Source organism: Hypanus sabinus, chromosome 3, assembly GCF_030144855.1.
Source record: "Hypanus sabinus isolate sHypSab1 chromosome 3, sHypSab1.hap1, whole genome shotgun sequence".
Taxonomy (NCBI): Eukaryota; Metazoa; Chordata; class Chondrichthyes; order Myliobatiformes; family Dasyatidae; genus Hypanus; species Hypanus sabinus.
In genome coordinates, this window is record NC_082708.1 from 161,344,809 (window position 1) to 161,362,609 (window position 17,801).

The following is a 17,801-nucleotide window of genomic DNA, read 5'->3' on the forward strand; positions in this document are numbered from 1 at the left end:
AATAAGGGAAATGAGTGAAATGTTGCATAAAGTTCTGGCACAGCTTCCCTGAACTTGTAGTTTATGCCCTGGCAAAGTACCTAATAAATTAAGCAAAGCATCCTATATGCCTTTTTAACCATCACATCAGCTCTCCTGCTACCCTTAAAGATCTTTGGGCATATATTCCAAGGTCTTTGTTCGTCCACAGCAGTCAACATCTTCCCAATCATTTCTTATCCTGTGACTTGTTCCACATCCCCAAAGATATTATCTAATTTCTCTGGATTAAATAGCACTCACCTGCTTTCTACCTATTGACTAGACATCTGTATGTTCCTATAATCTGAAGCTATCCTCCACTGTTGAAACATACATTGTTCTTAAGGCAACTTAAGAAGTGTACCTTCCAAAAATCATCCATGCTGGCGATACTCCTGAAGTTAGTTTTCTCATTTTCAGAAAAAGGAGTGTCCAGGAAAAGATTGGACATAACTTTGGTGTAGTAGTACATGTTAGAGCTGACCATCCCATAGGTTGCTACAAGAAGAGAAAAACATGAAAGGAAATTTGTTTTTACTGTTTATTCATCCTCTTGGACACGTTAAACACAGTTCATGAAAAGAAAAAAAAAATACTCGAATCTAAAATAAAATTAAGAAGTACTAGAAATAGCAGATCAGGGAGAATTTGTGGATGGAGTAACAGAAGTTAACATTGCATGTTGAAAACCCTTTGTTCTGATCTGACATCTTCGACTCAAAACGTTAAATTTGGTTTCTACAAATGGTCCATGACCTGCCAAATGATTCCAGCAGCTTCTGACTCTTCACAAAAAACACGATTTAAATGATGAAGATTGTCAAGACTCAACTAAAGACTGGAAGGACCTTTCAGACCCAGTAAATAGTAATTTGACCAACATGATGCCTCATTCAATTCAAACAGTGGTTCAGCTAATCAAGGAGCTGTCTCACAGTTCCAACAGTGTCGGTTCGACCCTGACCTCCAGAGCTCTGCAGAGTCTGCCTCTTCTCCCTGTGACCACTTGGATTTCCCCTGAATGCTCCAATTTCCTCCCACATGCCAAAGATGTGTGCAGGTTCGTATAACAGTTGACCACTGTAAGCTGTGTGGGTGAGTGGTAGAATCTGGAGGAAGTTGATGTGCATGCAGAGAAAATAAAATGAGGCAAGTAAAAGTCAAGGCTTGATAGCTGATGTGGTCTCAGTGAACTGAACAGTCATTTCCTTAATGTGTTACTCCAATCAGCCATATTGATAAATTTAACCACAATCTACTTTTGGTTATAAATCTCATTGATTTTGATGCATAAAACAATATTTCATCATTAAAGCAACTGCTTTTCATAATTAATTTAGATAATTAGTTTAATTGCTCTACTTCCAGCCCATTTTCTTTCAGTGGCACAGAATGTATTTGTATATGCAGTAAGGTTCAAGATTTATTATGGCAAGTTCACATTCAAATTAAACAAAGAATTTTTCTTGAAGAGTTAACATTGGGGAAAAAATGACTATCAAGATCTGAACTGTTCATTGAAAAGACAAACACATTAGGCAGATGGATGAACCCATCTAGTGCACCAAAAGTGACAGTGTTCATCCCACACATCCTGCTTTTAAACAAAAGTACATCAGGTGTACTTTGAACATCAGAGGTAGGTTCCCGCCCCCCACACAGAAAGTGGTGGGTGCCTGAAACCACTGCCATAATGCTGGGAGAGGCTGATACATTAGGAAAACATGAATTAAAGAAAAACTGAGGCTTATGGGCTATGTTGGAGGGAAGGGTTAGATTGATCTTGAAGTAATTTGAAGATTAGCACAACATCATAGGCCGCACGGCCTATACTGTGCAATAATGTTCTATGTTCTAGAATTGTGGAGGACACAGTTTAGCACATCACAGAAACCAGCCTCACCCCCTCCCTTGTACTGTCTACACTACTCACTGCCTCACTAAAGCAGCCAGCCATCCTGGACATTATATTTCCCTCTCCCATCTGGTAGATGATACAAAAGCCTGAAAGTATGTACCACACTGTTCAGGAACAGTTTCTGTCCCACTGTTACAAGACTTTGAATTGTTCACTACTACAATAAGGTGGACAATTGACCTCACAATCTACCTTATGACCTTGCACCTTTACTGTCTACCTGCATTGTACTTTCTCTGCAAGTTTAACATGTTCTGTTATTGTTTTAACTTGTACTGCCTCAATACGTTATGCAATGAAAAACTGATCTGCATGAACAGTATGCAAGACAACTTTTCACTGTACCTCTGTACATGTGACAATAAACAATCCAATCCCAATTAAACCCTTAAATATTTTGCATTATTTACTATTTAAATGTCAGCAACCTGCACACATTTTAAGGCACTTCAGCCAAGCAGATATTATTAGTTGATCATCATCAGATTTGCACTTCTATTAATGGCCAAAAGCACAACAGTGCCCAATGTTGTAGGAAACAGGATGATGTGGGAAAAGATATGAAAAAAAAATTTAACTGACAAATGGCCTTGGATGTTGGTACAGGAAGTGAGGATTGGGGAGTTCAGAATCTCGAAGGAGCACTAAAAAGTAAATGTATCTTTTGTGCTCTATTAATGTTTGCTGATCTTTGTTTACTGTACAAATGCCCACAAATTACATCACCAAACACTCAAAAGTTCATTGCTCATTCTGTATGCCAAGTTTACACACAAAATTACCTCATCAAAAAGGGCAGAACACTCAGCCTACAACCAAAATAGGAAAAAGAACTTAAATTAATTCTCAATTAAGCAATCTACTTCTATTCCTGTCGACAAAGAATTCAGGGCAGATTGAAAATTTCACAAAAAGAATGTTTGTTACCAATTCAATTCCTTGCTTGTAATAAAGCACTTTAGAACTTAATTTCCAGTCTCTTTTTGGAAATAACAAATCCTTCTTAAATTTTCACAGAACTTTCGAACTGTATTGACAAAGGTTGATCATTGAAAAATTCAATGATTAAATATGAGTGGAAGCTCTTAATTATGCAATATAATAAATAATATAAAAATATTCAGTTATAAAATAGCCACTCGAAAGACAGTAAAAAATTTAGTGAAAATAAAACATAAACATAGTGAACATAAAACATATTTGATCCTATACTCAAATATATATTTACCATTTTGTCCTTGATTTCAATCTTTACTCTAATTATAATTTCGAATTTCTGAGGAAACAAGAGGCAGATGAAACTCACGTGGAATAACCCAAGGATTCTTCTAATGGAATTATAAAATTATCATCAAAATTCACTTACGAATTTGAGATAGGAATTTGTAATAGGAAAAATTAACATGCTAACCAAGATGCACCTTCCAAGCTAGTTCCATTTGCCAGCTTTTGGCCCATAACCTTACCAAGCCATGTATTTGTCCAAATACCTTTTAAAAGTTGTTATTTTACCTGCCTCAACCACTTCCTCTGGCAGCTCATTCATATAGGTACCACCCTCTATGTAAAAATGTTGTCTCTTAAGTTCCTCTTAAATCTTTCCCTTCTCCCTTAAACCTATGCCATGTAGTTCTTGGATCCCCAACCCTGGAAAAAAGACTGAGTGCATTCACCCTATCTGTTCCCCTCATTATAGTACACACTTTTATACGATCACTTCTCAGTCTTCTACACTTTAAGGCATCAAGCTACAAGAGCAAGGATAGAAATAGTCTCATTTCAATTGAAGGTGAAATCCACGTGTGCTCAAGTTCAACCCAGAAATGAGTGTGCAACAAAAAATCAGCACAGGTTTCACATGCTAGGCCTATATTTGAGCCTGATCACATCACTTAGTAAGAAAATGTTTTTTCAAAGTCTTGCATAAAATTGTGTCTTAGCCTACATTTTTGCTTTGGTTTATGGTTTTTGGTAACTTTGCTAAATAGTATTAATTAAAATCAATTTACAACCTTTATTAAATTAAATCTACTGAAACTACCTTTAGAAAAATTAAATTCTATTTTGGCTTAAGCCAGTTATTTAACAGAAATGTATTATGTTTGCCTTATGAGATTATAGAATTTATGAAAGGAAAAGAAAGATTAATTTCAAGAAAGGCAAGCTAAGCTTAACTACCCTTTTCTCTCCCCCCCAAAGAAAGGCTGGCTAAAAGTTAATTCTCTACTCAAAAGAGCATTGACAATTATTTTTGGATTATTGTATCTACAACTTACTGATCATGCTAACAAACCATAAGTGTAGATATAACAACTTTTTTTTTTTTTTTTTTTTTTTTTTTTTTTTACACAGGGGTTCCCCAAGACCTGAAAATAATTTCAAGGGCTCCTCCAGGGCAAAAAGGCTGAGAAAGACTGGTGTAAAAAATAAAGTCCTAGCTTGTCCAATCTCTCCCTATAACTCAATCTCACAAGTCCTGGTAACATCCTTGTACATCTTTTCTGCACTCTCTCCATTTTAACAACATCTTTCCCATAGACGTTTTCAGGCAGGAAAACGCCATTTCAGTGTGGACGGAGGGTCAAAACAAAGAGAAAAAGCTTCAATTACAGATTTATCTGGTCTAGTGTGGACACAGCCCAAGGCCACAGCAGGATACAGATCAGATGGAAAGTTGAGTAGAGTGTTGGCAGATGGAATTCAATTTCAGCAAGTGCACGGAAATGCATTTTGGGACGTTAAATAGGAATGGGGAGACAGTAAACTGTAGAGTGCAAAGCAATGTTGATGAACAGTGGAACCTTGGGGTTTGTCTGTGGTTCTCTGAATGTGATGAAAGAAAGCATACGGTGTAGACACTAGAGATTTTGCATCAACACATACAAAATGCTGGAGGAACTTAGCAAATCAGGCAGTATCCATGGAAGGAATAAACAGTCAGTGTTAGGACGGAGTCTCTTTAACCGGACTCATGAGCATTTTGTTCCTGTTACTCAAAGCATACAGCATGTTTGCCTTTATAAGCTAGGGCACAGAAATAAAAGTTGGAAATAACATTGCAACATTACAAATCACTGAGTAGATCACACTTGGAATATCCTGTGCGGTTCTGGTCACCACCTCATAAGGAAAGACGTGAATGTGCTGAAGATATCGCAGAAGTGATTCAGCAAGATGTTGCTTCAATTGAAGATCTTTAGTTCTGGGGAGAGCTTGAATAAACTAGGTTTGTTTCCCTTGGAATAATGGAGACTGAGGGGTGACCTGATAGAAGTATACAAAAAATCATAAAAGCAGGATAAGGCAGATAATCATAATGTTACTCCCACAGTAGGGATAGAGCACAGTTTTAAGGCAAGGTGGAGGAGTTTTAGGGGTATCCAAGGTAAAGTTTTTTGACACAGGGAGTAGTTGATATTTGAAACACACTGCGAGCAATAGTAAAGGAATCAAATAAACATAAGACTTTAACCAGACACTTAGACTATAAAACACAGGAGCAGAATTAGACCATTTGGCCCATCAAGTCTGCTCCACTATGACTGATTTATTTTTCCTCTCAACCCCATTCTCCTGCCTTTTCCCTGAAATATTGACCCTGATGGGACTTAAGAGACCTAATGCAAGCAAGTGGGATTAATGTTGATAGGTATAATGGTTAGCATGGGAAATGGTGAGACGAAGGGCCCCATTTCTATACTGTACAACTACGGAATTTTATTGGTAAACTGGAACAACTTGCTTCTCTAAGCTGAAGAAACTGATATAATCTATTATCCTACAATCTTTTATTATAAAAACAAAGATGTAAAAAGCAACCACTTAAAATATTATAGCATTAACCAAAAACTAGATTAAAAATAATCGTTAAATGAAAGATCACACTTACAGATGCAGAGAACAACCATGAAAACCGAATATGTCACTAATTCTCGCAACATGTTCTTCAGATATCTTTCTCTGTTGACAGTCTGATCCTCCATCAGTCGGGTTCCCCATAAAGCTGAAAAAAAGTACACATAACAATGATTTGAACTATTGACTATTAAGGCACCATTTTTAGCAGTACTGAGTAATTAAAATAACAGACAAGCAAGTTAATGCAGGCATGTAGATAGAAAAAAATATATCAAAGTATATACAGACTACTTTAAAGCAGAAATAAACAGGTCACAGTCCATGAAATTTATAACATTTCTAAAGTTTATCACTGGCTGGTTTGATAATGACAACTGTGCAGTAATGAAAGCCATTTAATGTTGAAGGCAAAGCCTGTCAGAGTCCCTCTCACTCAAGAACACACAATTCATATACAGCAAGGAATTGAGGAAGATTAATTTAATGCTAGGTTCTTAATACTTGTTAACCTTGTCAAAGCATGGACTCCATACCCACTATCAAACCAATTTACACTATCCTTTTTTTATATATTTATTGTTCCTTTATTCCCATCAACTCTCCCTAGATTCTACCATATACATTTACAGTAGTCATTAGTCAATTAATTTAGAGATACAGCACAGAACAGGCCTTTCTGGCACTTCAAACCACATCGCCCAATAAACCCTGCCCCCCCAACCTATTCACGGGAAAACTTACAATGACTAATTAATCTACCCAGTACATCTATTATCTGTGGGAGGAAATGGGAAAACCCATGCATTCCAGAGAGAACAGAGACACCTTACAGAGGATGTCAGGATTGAACTCCAAACTTCGATGCCCTGAGCCGCAACAGTGCCTCACTAACCGTTATGTCACCCACCAAGTAGCATGCTATTGTAATATAAGAGGAAACTGGATCACCTGGAGGAAACTCACACAGTCACAAGTAGAATAGGCAAATTCCACACCAGAGATCAGAAACGAACCCAAGTTCTTGGAGTTGTGATCTAGCAGCTCTACCACTTTAATCACTGTGTATTTTAACAGGAATGAACAAGCTCCAACCTCTTTACCTTAGCCACCCAATGTTATAAAATGCTAAGATGTATATAGCGAGAATGTTGACTGATTTATATTATACCCACAATTTTACTTTGTTACTGTAAATATTTTAAGCATGATGTTTTGTCTGAATCACCTTCATTTCAGTTTTTATAAACTGGAGCTACTCTGTGCAAGCAACAAGTTTTGTGGCTGAGGGAAAGGAAAGAATAAAGATAGAAACACTGGAGGCTGCAATACAGTGCATGTGTAGTGGATGAGAGACCAGCGTGCAATAAACATCTAAGGCCAATGAGCTTGATGCAGATCATCAAGAAACACTGCATTCATTTCAGACTAAATAATCATATACCTGAGGTAACAGAGAATTTAATGAAGGCAGTCAATAGTTGTTGTCTATGTGGTTATCATTAAAGCTTTTGACACGTTCCTGCATTGTATGACTGTCCAAAAGATTAAAGCACTGAGAATCAGAGATCGATTCAGTGATAACAGGCAAAGGATAGTGGTGAATGGACACCTGAACTAGAGGTCACAGGTTAAGAGTGAAAGGTGAACTGTTTAAAGGGAACATCATCACTCAGAGGGTGGTGAGAGTGTGGAATGAGTTGTCGGCGGAAGTGATGTATTTGCGTTTGATTTCAACATTTAAGAGAAAATTGGATAAATATATGGATTGGGGGGGGGGGGGTACGGAGGGCTATGGTCCGGGTGCAGGTCGATGGGACTAGGCAGATTAATAAATTGTCACAGACTAGATGGGCCAAATGGCTTGTTTCTATTCTGCAGTGTCTGTGACTGTTTTTCTGACTAAAAATCTCTAACAAATAGTCTACTACACGGACCATTTGTGCTGGAATCTTTATTATTTGGAAGGATACAGGGGGTATGATGTAGGGGTTATTATTCTATTATGGATTTATTGAGCATGCCTGCAAGAAAATGGATCTCAGGGATGTATATGACGACATGTGTACCTTGAACTTTGAAATTTTGATGATTAAAGTTTGCAGATTACACAAAAATTGGTGGAGTCTTAGATAACAAAATAGTTTAAAAATACTGGACACAGATCAGCTGAAAAGTTAGACTGAGCAGTGGCAGTTGAAATTTAATCCAAGTAAACGTGAAGTAATGCACACTGAGGGGTCAAATTCTGGAAAGACAAAGTAAATGGCAAGGACCATAAGAGCATTGTTGTACAGGGAGACCTTGGGGTAAAAGTCCATAGCTCTCTGAAAATGTTGTTGTTGTTCGTCCTTCGGAGTCGAAGACGACCACGACTTCTGTCAGGTGGAGGGTTTGTGACTGTGGGTCTGGAGGTGACTGGTGAGGCCAATCCGGGCCCTGAAAGCTCGCCCACATGTGGGACACGAGGGTAGGTGCTGCAGTGGAAGTGGAGGTAGCTCAAGCCTTGCGTGCAGCGTGTTTCCTCTGAGCCTCTGCGGTGCGTCTGATTTCTGCTGCATACACTCCTTTAGTGGTCCTGCTCCACCAGGTTGGGCAGTCCAGAGCAAGCGATTCCCAGCTACTGGGATTGATGTTTGAGGGACACTCTGAGGCAATCTTTAAAACGTTTCTTCTGCCCTCCAACTGAGCGCTTGCCCTCACTCAGCTCTCCATACAACAGCTGTTTTGGTAGTCGACTGTCAGACATCCTGACGACATGGCCAGCCCATCTGGCTTGTGCTTTCTGTAGGAGGGTGTAAATGCTGTGGGTGCTAGCCCGCTCCAGGACCTCCATGTCTGGGACTTTGTCCTGCCATCGTACGTGGAGAAGTCTGCGGAGGCAGCTCAAGTGGAAGTGGTTGAGCTGTTTAGCGTGTCTGCTGTAGACAGTCCAGGTCTCGCTGGCATAGAGGAGGGTGGTGAGAACCACTGCTCGGTAGACCTTCAGCTTGGTGGTAAGGCTGAGTCCTCTCCGCTCCCATACATTCTCACGGAGTCTCCCAAAGGCAGCACTGGCTTTGGCAATTCTGTTGCTGATCTCTGCATCTATGTTCACCGCTCGTGATAGAGTACTGCCCAGATAAGTAAAGCTGTCGACTGCCGGTAGCTTCTGCCCCTGACTACACAGGTGGAGAGGGTATTGAAGAAAACACTTGATATGCCTGCTTCATAGGCCAAAACATCATATAAGAATTGGATGACATGTTGCAGTTGTGCAAAACGTTGGTTTGAATACATTTGGAGTAAAGACTGCATAGCGCTAATGCCTGGAATATAGGAGATTGAAAGGTGACCGTGTAGAGCTTTACAAAGTTATAAGTACAGACAGGATATAAATTCAGAATCTTTTTCCCAGGGCAGGAAGTCTAGAATTAGAGGGCACTCTAAGGTGAGAGGCAGAGAAATTTAAAGAAGATCTGAGGGCTAAGTTTTTTTTTTACACAAAGGATGACGACCATCTGGAATGAGCTTTCAGGAAAGGTAGCGGAGGCTACCACCATTACAACATTTAAAAGGCACTTGGACAGGAAAGTAATAAAGGGATATGGGCCAAAGGCAGCAGATAGGATTAGCACAAATAGGCATCATGGTTGGAATGGACAAGGTGGACCATTAGAATCGATTCTGTGCTGTACATTTTTGTGATTCTATAATATTAGGCTTTAATGTTTGGATTAACCAGAATAACTTTTATATTGTTGGGTGCAACTTGAATATTTTTAGACAAAAATACCAATTAGGAAGTCTGTTTAAAACGCTGGATATACAACTTCTTGAATACATGTTGTGCAGCAGGGAATTTACAAAAGTTGGTTAAAACAGAAAGATGGTGCAAGGCTCTCCTTTGCTTCACTGCAAGTGTATATCTCGAATTGCACCCAAAGTAGTGTTGTTGGGGTGGTGGAAACAAGTTATCCCACATTCTCCTCATGCTTGCAATGCTATCCCAGCATTGATGAACCAATTAACAGCCAAGTTTCCTACCTTACAGCAACAAGAGGAACAGAAGCCTTAGGTCCCATACCACCAGGTTCAGGAACAGATTTTACCCTACAACCATCAGCCTCCTGAAAAGACCTGGATAACTTCACTCACAACTCTGAACTGACTCTACAATATACAGACTCTTAATAACTCATGATCTCAGTATCATATTTTTATTTCAATAATTTGTCTTCTTTTGCACAATATTTCTTTATCAGTTATATGTATGGTTTTTCAAAAAGTCTATCGTATTTCTTTACTTTCCTGTAAATGCCTGCAAGAAAATGAATCTCCAGGTAACATACATGTATTTGATAATAAATTTTACAAACGTTTGTACTTTGACTTCCAAACTTCTTCATTATCTGTAAAGTGCTGTGGGACTTCTTGCAGCTATGAATGACACTTCAAAAACAAGAGTTTTGCTTTCATCCATCACTTAGTATTTCCCAACAAGATCTACAGTATTGTGCAAAAGTCTTAGGCACATATATATAGCTAGGATACCCAAGACTTCTGCACAGTACTGTATTAACTTTATATATTACACTGTATTGCTGCTACAAAACAAAAACAATTTTCATGACCGATGATAAATGTGATTCTGATAACGGGTTTCAATTGTGAACTTAGAGTGGAAAAGGGGGCAGGAGAAGGGAATCATGGTTGGGAAAAGGGAAAAGGCCAGAGAGACATTCTGTAATGATCAATAAATCAAACGTCTGGAATCAAAGTGTCTCATGGCTGGGTATGGCTGCACTCTTGCCAGCTCCTGCCCCTCGCACTCCTTCTCTGCCACCTATCCCTCACCACTCCTGGGGTGCTCCATCCTTATCATTCCCAACATCCTTTGATCCAGCAGATTTACAAACTTGCTCTCCATTCTATGTTGACAAATAAGAGTACTGTGCAAAAGTCTTAGGCACCTTAGCTATATACATGTGCCTAAGCAGCAATAACCTCCACCAAATTTTTCCTGTGGCTATTGATCAGATTTGTATAACAGCAAGGACCATTTCTCCTTACAAGAAGTTTTCAGTTCATCAATATTTCTGGGATATACAAACTGTAAGGAATCTCAAATCACAGCTTATGCAGGTCAAAGATGACTTGGGTCGCAGTACAGTTGGCATTTACAGTATTTCCTGCGGAGCAGCGTATATCAGCCGGACGGTTGAAACCCTCATCAAAGAGCACAGAAGGTGTAGCTGTTTGAGTTACCCAAAGAAATCGGTGGTAGCAGAACATTGCTCATGCGCAATGGTCATAGGATTCACTTCAACAGCACAAAACTACTGTGCCGCGCTAATGGATTTTAGGACCACCTAGTGAAGGAAGCCATTGAAGTAAAATTAGAGAAAAAGAATTTTAACAAAGTCTAAGGTTTCACTCTAAGTAAGAACTGGAATTCAATTGTAAACAGGGTGGGACAGCAAAAACCAGATTGGATGAGGACAAACCAATTAGGAGGTATAGACGACAAGGATATACATGCCATCAGACTAGACACGCCCAGGCATCATCCCTGATGAAGATGGCAGAGTTTGCCATCAAAACGTCAGTTAAAATCATACCTGTACTCTGCTGGAAGTCCAAGGAGTTTATTCATCATACATACTGGAAAAGCACTAGATCCTTTTTCTGAGATAACTTGCACAAACAGCCCTCTTCAGGTCATGCCACAGCACTTCAATTGGGTTAAAAACTGAACTAAGACTTGGTTATTCCAAAACTCGAATTTTCTTCTTTTTAAACCATTCTGTTGTTGATTTAGTCTTGTTTTTCTGATGATTGACCTGTTGCATCAACCAACTTCTATTAAGCTTCAGGTGACAGACCATTACCCTGACATTCTCCTGTAAAATGTCCTGATACAATTTTGAATTCACTGTTTCTTCAATGATTGCAAGCCATCCAGGTCCTGAGGTACCAAAGCAAAATGATACTTCTTCCACCATGCTTCTGTAGTTGGGATGGTGTTAGTGTGCAGTGCCGTCTTTCCTCCAAACATAGCAATTTGTACCTCTGCCAAAAAGTTCAACTTTCGTCTAATCTGTCCACAGAACATTGTCCCAGAAGTGCTGTGGAACACCCAGATGATCATTTGCAAACTTGAGACGTGCAACAATTTTTTTTTTTGGAGAGCAAGGTTTCCTTCATGGTGTCCTTCCGTGAACACCATTCTTGTTCAATGTTTTTCTTACAGTGGACACATGAATAGACTTTTGCAAGTTTTAGCGATTTCTGCAGGTCTTTTGTTGTTACCCTTGAGTACTTTTTCACTTGTGCCCTTAGTGTAATCTTTGCAGGATGTCCAATCCCAGTTTAGGCAGTCACTTAGATGAAGATCAGACCACATTTTGAGTAATTAATGCAAAAACCAGGTAACTGCAAAGGGTTGTACATTATGTACAACGTTGAAATTTGTCTTCTTATAGGCAACCATGAAACAAAGAAACCCAATAGAATTCAATAAAAACTATCAAACATATAATAGAACATAGAATAGTACAGCACAGTACAGGCCCTTCGGCCCACAATGTTGTGCCGACCCTCAAACCCTGCCTCCAATATAACCCCCCCACCTTAAATAATCCACAAAAAAAAGAACAAATAGTGCAAACAATAAAAAGTAAGCAAATAACATTCAGAACTAAAGTTCATGAAAATGAGTTCACAGCCATGAAGCTAGTCATCACTGCAGCCCATCCAATAGCCCATTAGTTGGAGGCCACAGCCTTCTTCAGAGCAGAGCAGAGAGCTGAGCAATGAGATGAACACAGGCCTGTCCCTGACACCCTGACCTTTTCAATCTAGCCCAGTACTTAAATCAGGCAAACACAGATTCATTCCTTGCTGCCAGATCTGGGCCCTGCTGCTTCGATACACTCTCAGGTCACTTGAAGAACATCAAGGTAGATAAGTCCCCAAGTGCTGATGGAATATATGCCAGGTTACTGAGAGAGCCAAGAGATAAGATTGCTGGAACCTTGACCATTATCATTGTGTCCCCACTATTATAGGTGAGGATACAAAGGACTGGCGAGTAGGTAATGTTGTTTCATTATTCAAGAAGGTAAATAGGGATAATCGTATAACCTATAGACCACTGAGTTAACATCAGTAGATGGAAAGTTGCAGCAGAGGATTCTTAGGGATAGGATTCACAAGCACTTAGAAAACTATGGCCTAATTAGGAACAGTCAACATGGATTGATGAAGGTAGAGCTGTGGATGTTGCCTACATATTTTGAGTTAGGCATTTGACAAGGTGCCCCCCCCCCCCCCCCATGGGAAGCTCATTCAGAAAATTAATGTGCATGGGATCCATAGCATACTGGCTGTCCATAAAAGATAAGGGTATAGAGGTTGATGGGACTTATTCTGGTTGAAGTACTGTGACTAGTCGTATTCTGCAGGGATTTGTACCAGGCTCTCTGCTGTTTGTTATAATATAGAGACGATCTGCATGAAAATGTAGATGGGTGGGTTAATCCATTTGCAGAACATTGGTGCTGTTGAAGATAATGTAGAAGATTGGCAAAGGGTACAGTGGGATATAGTTGCAAATATAGGTGGGAAAGTGGCAAATGGAGTTTACCATGGCTCAATGTGAAGAATTCCACATTGGGTGATCAAATGTAAAAAATGTACACTTAATACCAATTCCCATAATTATGTTGATAAGTAGATTTGTCCAAGTCCATAGCTCCCTAAAAGTAGTTACACAGGCTGATAGGGTGGCAAGAGGAATATGCCATGCTTGCCTTTATTAATCAAGGAATTGAATTCAAGAGTCAGTATATTATGCTGCAGCTTTATAAAACTCTAATTAGGTTGCATTTTGAAGTATTGTGCTCAGTTCTAGTTGACCCATTATGATTTCAGGAAAGATGTTGAGGCTTTGGGAAGAGTGCAGAAGAGGCTTACCAGGATGTTGCTTGGATTAAGGGCATATGCAATAAGAAGAGGTTGGACAAACTTGTTTTTTTTCCTAGATCAGTGAGGAAAGCTGAGGAAAGACTTGAAAGAAGTTTATAATATTATGAGAGGCATAGAAAGAGTAGGCATTTCCAGTACCATTTTCTCCAGAGCTGAAAAGTCTAATAGCAAATGGCATGCATTTAAGGTTAAAAGAGGCAAGTTCAAACAAGATGTGTAGGGCAAGTTGTTGTTTTTTATTAATACAAAGACTGGTGGGTGCCTGGAATACACTGCCTGGGGCAGATGCCATTAAGATAGAGACATTCAAGAAGCTCTTAGATAGGAGCATAAATATGAAAGGAATGGAAGGACATTGACATTGTGTATGCTGAAGGATTAGTTCAGTCGGGCATTGGATTACTAATTTAATTAGTTTAGCACAACATTATGTGCTGAAGGGCCTGTTCCTGTGTTCTGCTGTCCTATATTTGACCTAATACACAAACATTTGTATTTAAAAAAACAAAGTTTTTCAGCGTTTGAGCCAATCAGTCACAAAATGAAATGGATTAACCAGTTATTAACCATTTCAACGGGCATAAAAATGATCTACAGAACAACAGCCATTACGGATCAAAGTATTTCATTGTCTGTGAAGTGCCTTGGGTCTGAGACTCAATTGGACAATAAAGTATTCTCATTTAATTTAATAAGAGATTTGGCATAATGATCACATTTCATGATTCATTGTTTAGAACTTTTAAAGCATTTATATAACCCAGTCTGATTTCCTTAAATTTAATAAAGTTACATGGAACACAGAGCAAACCACTGCTCAAACTTAATTCTGAACATTTATCAAAATTATATTTACAGACTGAATCATACAACAGATCATACTGTACTAAACAATATATTCAACAGCTGAAACTTTCCTGTTATCTCATACTTTCTAGCCTAACGTTATCAAAAGTGCCAAATACAAATTCACCGTTGACAACACTGCTGTTGGAGAGGATTGATTAGTCAGCATTTGTGAGCAAGAACAGGACACCTAGTTGAGTGGTACCACAAGTCTCGCTTAACATCAGTAAAACTAAAGAGCTGGTTGTTGATTTCAGGAAGGGCAAGGAGGATAAGTATGCACCAGTTTACAATGGGGAAAATCGGCAAAGGTGAGAGTCAGACATTTTAAATTCCTGGGTGTTAACATATCGGATGACATGTCCTGGGCCCAACATATAGATGCAATCACAAGGAAGGTGCGCCAGGGTCTTACTTAGGAGGTTCAGCTTGTCACCAAACACTCTCACAAACTTCTACCAATGTACTGCTGAAAGTCTGGTACGGCAATTTTAATATGCAGGAACGCAAGAAGCTCTAGAGTGTAGAAGACTCAGCCCAATACATCATGGGTACATCCTTCTCCACCAGCAGCAGTATCCAGACAAGATCCTCTCTTAACAAGGCAACATTCATCAAAGATCATCATTTGGGCTATGCCATCTTCTCACAGCCACTATCTGAAGTCCCTTACCACCAGATTCAATAACAGCTACCTCCCTTTAACTATTCGGTTTCTGAACCATCCAGCACAACCCTAATCACTACTGTTTAGCAACCCTACTTTTATCACTTTGCACTAAAAATCGATTTATTTGATTCTAATAGTGTTCTTTCTTGAATTATTTTGTTTATGTTTTTCTTGTGAATGTGGTTTATATGATGTTCTGTGCCAGTGTGCTGCTGCAAGTAACTTTTTCATTACACCTGTGCATAAATTTACTTGTGCAAATTACAATAATTTTCACTTTGAAGTGTGCTCAAGCTAATCCAATCCAATGCCTCATACAGTGACACCTTCCGGCAGCTTTGCCTTTCGACTTGTCCCCTTCAGCTCCCTGAGCAGGACCACAGATTTAAAATGCCAATTCTGATTCCATTCAAACTGCTTCTATTCTGGAAGGTGGGGTCTGATGCTTGGTTAAAGCACAGCCAAAATAATTTCCTCCAAGGTTTCTGCATAAGAAGGTGATGTACAAGATTAATCAAAGGTATTCTAAGTAGCTGCCGTCACCTAAAATTGAGTTAAATTGAGATAAAATTGAGTTAATTAAAAGTCACTTGGTCAAAGCAACCCCAAAGGAAAATAGAAACATAGAAAATAGGTGTAGGTCATTCAGCCCTTCGAGCCTGTACCGCCATTCAGTATGATCATGGCTGATGATCAATGAGGCAGATTGGAAAGGTAATTCCAGAGCTGTACCAGAATACAAGAACCAAACATACAATTGTTAATGAATATGGAGAATCAGGAATGCATATGTCAGAACTGCAAATGCAGAGGTCTTGATAAATTGTTAGAGGTTACACAGCTAGAATGGTAGAAAGGAATATTGTGATATAAACATATCAAAGGGAATTTTAAAAGGAAGTTTCTGCTGGAACAGTAATAAATGATCAGCAAGCACAGGAGTGATAGATAAAGGAGGCTTGGTTCAGCTCAATAGAAAAGTAGCACAAACCTTAAATTATTTTAATGGACAAACAAAAACATAATACAAAACATAATACAAGGACCAGGTCCAGCAATAGGTTGCCAAGCCAAGTACAGGAATTGTAAGCAAGCAGGCCCAATATCAGTGGTGGGAAATAAACAAAGAAAACCTACCGCACAATACAGGCCCTTTGGCCCACAAAGCTGTGCCAAAAATGTCATTACCTTAGAACTACCTAGGCTTACCCATAGCCCTCTATTTTTCTAAGCTCCATGTATCTATCCAGGAGTCTCTTAAAAGACCCTATTATTTCCACCTCCACCGCTGCCGACAGCCCATTCAACGCACTGACCACTCTTTGCGTAAAAAATTTACCCGACATTTCCTCTGTACCTACTTCCAAGCACCTTAAAACTACGCTCTCTCATGCCAGCCATTTCAGCCCTGGAAAAAAGTCTCTGACTATCCGCATATAACCATATAACAATTACAGCACGGAAACAGGCCATCTCAGCCCTTCTAGTCCATGCCGACTGCTTACTCTCTCCTAGTCCCACCGACCGGCACTCAGCCCATAACCCTCCTTTCCTTTCCTGTCCATACCTATCCAATTTTACTTTAAATGACAATATCGAACCCGCCTCTACTGGAAGCTTGTTCCACACAGCTACCACTCTCTGAGTAAAGAAGATCCTCCTCGTGTTACCCCTAAACTTTTGTCCCCTAACTCTCTACTCATGTCTTCTTGTTTGAATCTCCCCTACTCTCAATGGAAAAAAGCCTATCCACATCAACTCTATCTATCCCCCTCATAATTTTAAATACCTCTATCAAGTTCCCCCCTCAACCTTCTACGCTCCAGAGAATAAAGACCTAACTTGTTCAACCTTTCTCTGTAACTTAGATGCTGAAACCCAGGTAACATTCTAGTAAATCTCCTCTGTACTCTCTCTCTCTCTACATGATCAATGCCCCTCATTATCTTGTACACAGATACTAGTGGGAATTCTGAGTGACACGACTTATTTTTATTTGGGAAAGCAAGGACTGATTAAGGATACTATACATATTTTGTGCATGGGAAATTATGTCTCACAAGTTTTATGAAGTTGCTTTTGAAAAGGTCGCCATGTACATTGATGACATTAGGCTGCTACACACTAATTATATTTCAGCAAACCTTCAAACAAGGTGTTGGGATTTGGGGTGAGCTGGCCAACTGGATACACAATAATCATTGGTATTAGGAAATAGAGTGGTAGTAGAGAGTTGCTTTTCAGATCAGAGATCTGTGGCCAGTGGTGTGCAGCAGGAATTAGTGAGTGCCCTGCTGCTTGTCATACATATTTGATGACTTGAATAAGAATGTAGGCAGCAAGAATAGTAACTTTGAGACCACACCAAAATTGGTGACATAGTAAACAGCAAAGTAATTAGTCCACAAGACACAAGAGTAGAATTAGGCCACTGGGCCCATCAAGTTTATGCTGTCATTCCAACATGGCTGATTATCCCCTCAACCACATTCTCTTGTTTTCTTTCAGTAACCTTTGACATCC

At 39.3% G+C, this 17,801-nt stretch overlaps 1 protein-coding gene across 1 annotated transcript in view; it reads right to left on the reverse strand.

The window, feature by feature from the left end:
* Window positions 1-17,801, reverse strand: part of pkd2 (polycystic kidney disease 2) — a 55,482-nt gene that overhangs the window by 32,822 nt on the left and 4,859 nt on the right. Inside the window, exons 2-3 of the mRNA XM_059965508.1 lie at window positions 5,829-5,942; window positions 386-519 (exon numbers count right to left, since the gene is read on the reverse strand). Coding sequence (XP_059821491.1) covers window positions 386-519; window positions 5,829-5,942 — 248 coding nt within the window. The remainder of the gene's footprint in view (window positions 1-385; window positions 520-5,828; window positions 5,943-17,801) is intronic.